The sequence below is a fragment of the Crocuta crocuta genome, unplaced genomic scaffold (genome assembly GCF_008692635.1).
Source record: "Crocuta crocuta isolate KB4526 unplaced genomic scaffold, BGI_CrCroc_1.0 scaffold13, whole genome shotgun sequence".
Classification (NCBI taxonomy): Eukaryota; Metazoa; Chordata; class Mammalia; order Carnivora; family Hyaenidae; genus Crocuta; species Crocuta crocuta.
Window position 1 is genome coordinate 1,749,663 of NW_027530007.1, and position 7,543 is coordinate 1,757,205.

The 7,543-nt window shown below is 48.6% G+C and overlaps 1 protein-coding gene across 1 annotated transcript in view; it reads right to left on the reverse strand.

Annotated features, from left to right (window-relative positions):
- Positions 1-7,543, reverse strand: part of PEX14 (peroxisomal biogenesis factor 14) — a 94,296-nt gene that overhangs the window by 21,748 nt on the left and 65,005 nt on the right. Inside the window, exon 2 of the mRNA XM_077763965.1 lies at positions 5,649-5,777. Coding sequence (XP_077620091.1) covers positions 5,649-5,733 — 85 coding nt within the window. The 5' untranslated portion in view covers positions 5,734-5,777. The remainder of the gene's footprint in view (positions 1-5,648; positions 5,778-7,543) is intronic.

The window sequence follows — 7,543 nt, forward strand, 5'->3', positions numbered from 1 at the left end:
GGACTGCATTTCCCAGCCTCTGGTGCACACAGGTGTGGCCATGTGACTGAGCTCCGGCCAGGGGGCAGGAAGTGAAAGTGACGTGGGCAATTTCCAGGAGGTGGGTCCTTTTCCCTCCTTCACCCTGCTCCTGCTGGCTGGACAGCAGATGGGAGAGTGGGAGCTGGGCAAGTCACGCTGGGGCACAAGACGGGTGCCAGCCAGGCGTCAGAGATGCGGAGCATAGAGTCTCAACTGGCTACATCAACATAACCGAGAAGTAGCCTTCCATCTCATTTAAGCCACTCTTATTTTGGGTTTTCTGTTATTTGTTAAGGAATCTTATAAAGTGAACACAGTGCACTGTGAGCAAAGATATAATCCTATCTACCACCAACACCAGATACCTTTATTGGCCAAAGAAACCTAGGGGATGGGTTTCTTCACTTGGTTCCTTCCGGAGACACTTGCCCTCCTCCGTATCTACAAATGGCATTTATGCGGCACCCACACGGCTTCACACTGGGTGTGGCACAAAACAAACAGAATGGACAGGGTACTCACTCCTGAAAAGCTGCTATTCCAAACTGGTCACATGGACAAAAGAAGAAAAATGTAATTTCCTAAAAATTAGAGAAATGTTTTCTTCAATATACAAACCAGCAACTTCTATATAAGCAAAAAGTGAGGTAGGTCTTCATAAATTACAAAAGCTCTCGCCATTCACCCCAAGCAGGATGGCATGGGTTAGTGTTCACCGTCCCTCCCCAGCACTGGGCTTCCCTCTGAGTGGTTAAATGGCCTCCTGAAGGCAAAGCCTGTCCCCTACTCCCACAGCCTGCACGGCCGAGCACACAGAAGGTCCCATTCCCTGGATTCCCTGGGGAGCTCCTCCCAGCTGATGGTAACACAAGATGGCCTTTGAATTCTCGAGCACATTTCCACCACGGTCTATCCATTCAACAAGCATTTCTAGAGCACCTGCTAAGTCACAGCCTTGGGTTATAGATTAAAACAAAACAGGGAAGTCTGGGGGGCTCAGTCAGTAAGCAACCGACTTCAGCTCAGGTCATGATCTCATGGTTCGTGGGCTCGAGCCCCGCGTCGGGCTCTGTGCTGACATCTCAGAGCCTGGAGCCTGCTTCGGATTGTGTCTCCCTCTCTCTCTCTGCCCCTCCCCAACTTGTGCTCTCTCTTTCAAAAATAAACAAACATTAAAAAAATTTTTTAAATAAAAAACAAAACAAAACTGCCTCTAATCCAAGGAACTCATGATTTTATTGAAAAGACAGTGAATAAACATTTAAGTGAGCAGGACTGAGCTGGCCGAGGGGACCTCCATCCCGCTGGAATGGAGGCATCTGAAAGAGTCCCTGGAGGAGCGGACCACTGACCCCAATCCCAAGAACAGCAATGAGCTGGCCCGGCAAAGAAGAGGGCAAGAGCCTGGACCACGGCCTCATCTAACGCACTCAGGGAATGTCTTCCCTCATCCCCCACGCAGCATCTTTTCGGATGATACAAATAACTTTACTATTAGTCTACGAACAGTATCGTCAAATAGGTAATACAGCCTCAAAAATAATTAGATGACGACGCATTCTGAAGGGAAAAAAAAATCAATGTGCTTTTTGACTGTTCCTCCATTAGGGTGATGACCTGGCTGCCACCTCCCGCTCCAGGCCTCTCTTCCGGCTCTGTGGTCCCAGGCTCCAGCCACTCAGCATCACATGGCTTCACGTCCATGTGCCTTTTTCGCCTTAGCCTGGATGCTCTCGTCCATCTTGGCTGGTCAATGAACCAATCCCCACCCCNGCATCCCACCCCACCCCCAGCCACTTCACATCCAGTGAAACATCCCCTGCTCTCTGAAGTGCCCCTTTGCCTCGTCTGTGCCACTGGCCTCGACTGGATCGACCTCATAGGCACCGCTCTTGGCTTCACTGCCTTTCCTACTGGACAGGAAACACGGGAGACAGCAGTTGGGCCTTATTAATCTTTTCATCTCAGGGGTCTAGCACGGTGCCTGGCCCAGAGCAGAAATATAAGAAAAAGTGCCTGCTCCAGGAATGAAGATAATCGAGGGTAAGCATGTGCTACTAAACGGGGCTATGAAGAAGCAAACTAAGACCATGCACTCTCAGGATTTCTAATCGAGTGTCAAAGCCTTTCACTAAACTCACACATTTATACCCTAACTGAAGGTATAGGTCCGTCTGTGAAAGACCTAAATTGGTAGTGAGGGAAAATGTTTAAGCCTATGAAAAAAACATGACCTTAGAAACCTTACACTGGCCCTGCCTAACTCTCAAAGCTACCTTGCTTCTGTTTCTTTGGAGGAAAGAAGAAAAATCAGGTTGGAACAAACCAATCAGTGGAGCATTTAGCAGAACTTTATGTTCGGGCCTGGGCAGGCACCGCGGATGTCCACATATACTGATTCCCGATTCAAAGTCAGACACAAAGAAAGCAAAACGAGAAGCAGAGAACGTCAGATTTCCTCTCGCATCCCAGCCTGACTTTTCCTGAGCTCTGCCTGACTTTCCTTTCAGCCCTGACAACACTGGTTTATTCTCACACCAAATGACACCGAGTTTCCCTCGGTGTCAGCCTCCTACTGCTTTCACAAAGCCTCCTCTGACTTCTCTAGCCCACATTAATTTTTCTCTTTTCTGTATTCTTACGGAATTTCTTGTCTGTGTAATTAATTTTGGCATTAAATCACAATGTCTTATACTATTATCTTTTCTTAAGAGTTTATCTTCTCTCTCCCAGAGAGAGTCTGCAAGATTTTGAAGGATCACGTTTCGTATCTCTAACGATACTATACTGGGCATACAGGGGGTGCTTAATAAACACAGATGGACTGACGCGGTACCATTCCGGCAGGTGTCCAAGTTCTCTTTGCTGACACACAGGCCAGTGACTACCATCTCAAGGTCAACCACATTCACCAAAGAGCAGGGACACCAAAAGAGGCACAGAGTGCGACATCTGCCACGGGAGAGGGCCGTCACGACCAGAGGTGATCATCCAAGGGCACTGGGCTCCCTGAGGTGGTCTCAGAAAAGCTATCCTTCCCCCAAGGCGTGAGCATCTGCGGCTGAGCCCAGAGAATCCCATTTTCTAGGCTTGGGTTCAGAGATGGAATGTCTGTCCTTAAAGAGCCAAGGCATGGGAAGGCAAGGGCTCTGGATGTAAACTGGGCAGGAACACACATGAGCAGAGGCCATAAATCCCTCCCGGGACGCAGACAATGCCTCAGTGATAAGCATGCAGATTGCACACCTAGTTCAGAAACTCCCCTGAGTTTGCTTGTAATTAAGGGGGTTAGAAAGGTAAAAAAAAAATATATAAACCCAATTAATCATTTAAATATTTAAAGTCAGATTTTTTCCTCACTCCGGGATTAGTATATTTCATAACGCCAGCAGCAGACAGCCCTGGTTTTTACTGGGGTTCATTTTAGAGCATGTTTAAACTAGTCAGATTGAGTGATGCTTCCAGCAACTAATCGCATGTCAAATAAAAGATATTTTATGTAATAAATTACCGCTACAAGTAATTCAAATGTCATTTATCAGTTTTATTATCAGTCAGGCAAAGTCTTGTTTCTCTATATTAATCAAAATCAAGCTTTTTTTTTTTTTTTTTTTTTTTTTTTTTTTTTTTTTTTTGAGCAGTTTTGACACCTCTTGGCAAAAGTACAGAAGTGAAGAGGTAGAATCACCCCCGGAGCTGTAAGGAACTGTGTGGTGGTACCAGAGGCATGAAGCTCAGCAGTGACGAGCAGAAACTTCAGGGGTTTAAAACTGCCGTTACCATTGTTTTTATACTAGCGTCAAAGCAGGAAGGAGTCTGTCTCTGAGAAGATGTATTTTATTTTTAGGGCTGGGAGACTCTTAAAAATACTCCTACCTAAATACCTAAACGTGTAATGCTTTTTCTCAGAGAGACCTGGACAGAAACATAATTTAAATGACGGCCCTGCCTCTCCCCAGCCCTTTCTTTCACCTCTTTCAGAAGGGCCGACAGTTTAGATGACCCTCTGTGTCTACCAAAAGTAGGTGCACGCATGGTGTTTCAGGCCAACTCCGTGACCAACCAGAAGAATTTGTTCTGAGCAAGAAGTTTCCAAGTAGCCGAGAGACCTGCATGGTTTTAAGCCATGGAGGAAACAGCTGGAATAGAACAGATGTGCATCTCAGAAAATTCTACACCCCAGCTGCCACTGCCTGTCCTCAACAAATCCCATTAAATGGCTGGGCCCAGGGACACAAGTAAAGAAAGAGTGTGGAGACCTAGCCCTTGGTTAAAAGGAAACGCAGAGGGTATGTTCAGTGACCCAAGACAAACGCGACAGATCGGAAAGAATGCTGGCCAGGGAGGAGAAGTGAGGCCCAGGCTGACAAGTAGTTGCTACCGACTCAGAAGGTCCAACTCAAGGCCCACCGCTGAGCACCGTTTCTCGGGTCCCAGAGGTCACGTCACGCCGGTGTCAGCTAGACGCGGTGGCCACGGGGGAGGTGACACTGACAGCAGCGTGCTCACTTGGCCTCACCCATTCAGCCTCACCCAGAAAGTGAAAGAAAGGACAGATCTAAATGAGGTCTGTGACACCCCGGCCCCTGCAATGTCTGGGCCAGCAAGGGGGACAGCAAAGCAAGGGCCGGAAGGTAGCTCCTGACCACGTGGGAAGGGTCCAAACAAGCCTGGCATTTAAAGCCATGCCTTTCAAAATCTGATCTCTACCACGGTTTTACATTAACGTGTTTTGAAAAAAATAAAACTTCTGAGATAGACAATTAAAATGAAGACAATTATAGAAAAGGCGCTTTGAAAGACAACGGATCCAAGGCTGAGTTACATTAAAGACACGAATCTTGAGCTGTTTTCCAACACTCTGAAGTCAATTTTAACCTTTTTTATAAGTGATTTCAAGATGGGGTTCTGGCTGTAATTTGAAGGTTTGTACATTTATTACTAGTTTGAGGAACCTTTATTCCTCAAACAGCTTTCACTTAAAAACAACGTGGGTCATGTTCTCATGTAATAATTAAAAGCTACACTCAAAAAGGACCTTTACGTTTAGTCTGAAATTGTCTAACAGACTGTCAACACATAAATATACATGATGTAGCCAGGACGAGGGAGGGAGGGAGGAAGGAAGGAAGGAAGGAAGGAAGGAAGGACGAACAGATGGGCAGGTGGGGGGTGGGTGGGAGACATCACCCTAAATCTAGTAATATTAACTTTAAAAAATAAAATTAGGAGAGAAGGGATTTCAGTGAGCAAGCGAGAATGCAGTCACGAATCAGGCGTTCATGTTCTTATTCGTGAAAGAGTGACATGCAAAAGCACCATGTAAGAAACTGGAAACAAAACCAAGAAATATGTCTACAGATTCTTGCTTGTAACCCAAATACATGAAACAACACAATACACTCCTTTATTCTGGTCCCCTGTCTCTTCTTAAACCTTTGTCACATATTTAAAAGTTTTTCTAGGAGAGGATCTGGGTGTGCCACGTTCTTCTGGAAAAACCCAAGAGCTGTCTGCCCGTCCCAGTCTCTCTGCTTGCGGAGTCTGGGAGATGGGAAGCACCGCTCTTTGGCCGGAATCCTCAACCCCAGTCAAGGTTACAGGAGGCGTTTGAGCGGGTGACTTACTGTACGGCTGAGAAATGAGGTGAGGGGGCTGGACGGGAACCACCTGTGTGCCCGGCCCCAAGGACGGAGGCTCCTCGGCAGCCATGCCCGACTGCTGGAAAGCCAAATCGATCTCTTCATCTGTCAGCCCTGGGGGAGAAGAGGACAAAATTGCAGGTGAATACCTTTTGCCACTGTCCATGGCCGCAACGAAATCTTCATTGAGAAACGACCCTTCGAGCCACAGAGTGCCTAGCATCCTGGTAAGTTTCCTCCCCGATTTCGGATTCTCCGGAACCTCTCCCGGTTGCAATTTAACCTTAAGCGACAGAATATTAGCCTCAACACTGCTTCCAAATGTGGCTCATTCAATTTCCTTAATTTATCCTTGAGTTTATTGCTGCTTCTGAAGTCGCTCCGTACTGCAATTCTCCATTCTTCCCCCGAAAACAGATACCATCAACTGCAAATGTGGCTCATTTTAATCTGTAATGGTGTTAAAAAAAGAGGGGAAAAAACTAACAATAATGCATGAAAACAGACAGGGAAACAAAAAACTAATTATTGGGTGAGACGACTAATTAGTCTCGATCGTTTCCGAAGACGGGAATAATTTGCTTTATTTTATGACAAATGCAGAAATAAAAAGAAAAATCAGGACTGACTGTGATTAGTATGAATGGGATATAGAATGTAAAGAAGAAAATAAAACAAGAAAACAGATCAAAACAAGGCCAGGCCCAAACTTTCAGATGGTTATTGCTCCAGCCTCACACAGGCTGCCTGTACTGCCTTTGGCTAGCTTTTCTGCTTCCCTTTGTTTTAATCCTCCTGACACTAAAGCACACGGCTTGGGACGGCAGGGTATAGCAGGGCGCCATCTGCAGTGGCTACAGCCTGGGCAGACGACCCGCCCAGGGAAGAGCACAAGGCCGGTGAGGGCCCGCGAAGACCCTATTTCCACTGGGCACATAGGGCTGTAGCCAACAGGGGACCCCGGCTCCGTGGGGAGAAGACGCGGGTACCAGCCAACCTGGAGCACAGGAATGAGGTGTGATGCACAGGCATGAAACTTCCCTGTGGGCCGGGCCCGAGGAGTGGGTACAGGGGGTATGAAAACGCTCGGGCCGCCAAGAGCGGGCGGGGAGGTCACAGGCAGCCCTTGAAGACCACTCTGGCCAGCCGTGCTGCTCCAGGAATCCCAGGATCCAGTGCGGCTGCCTCATAAGGCTCTGAAACGAGAGCCGAGAGCTTTTCCCCATCTGGTCGGCAGCTCTCCATTAGAGGCCGCATCACGGTGTATCTGCCCCCGGGGGTACATGAAGTACAAGGAGCTTCAGAGGGTCAGCATCTTCCAGAGTGCGCTGCCACACGCTCTGTGCCCAGGGGCTAATAGATGGGGCGCATTAATGCTCCGGAGCACAGGGCTGCCCACACCTCACTGGCCCGTAGCTGGCCAAGCGCCTCTGCAATGTTTCAGTCCTACGTAAGTGGTCAGGGAGAAGGCCTGAACTACTCTGAACGGCCCCGGACCCTGTCCCCCTCCCTCTGCTGAGCGGCTGAGGGCTGGCCCCATCTAAAACTGCAGCTCTGTCCCTTCCCCCTCAGCACACAGAGGAGCCAGCCAGTGGTGGCCAAGGCCACCCCGCGGTGAAGCCTGAGCGCTGCTGGGGTGGCCCCCAGCGCACCCCGCTCTCAACAGACTGATGAGGCAGATGGAAAGGCTGGCACTGAGCGCCTTCAAATACAAAAGCTACCCCTGAGGACGNCAGCCAGTGGTGGCCAAGGCCACCCCGCGGTGAAGCCTGAGCGCTGCTGGGGTGGCCCCCAGCGCACCCCGCTCTCAACAGACTGATGAGGCAGATGGAAAGGCTGGCACTGAGCGCCTTCAAATACAAAAGCTACCCCTGAGGACG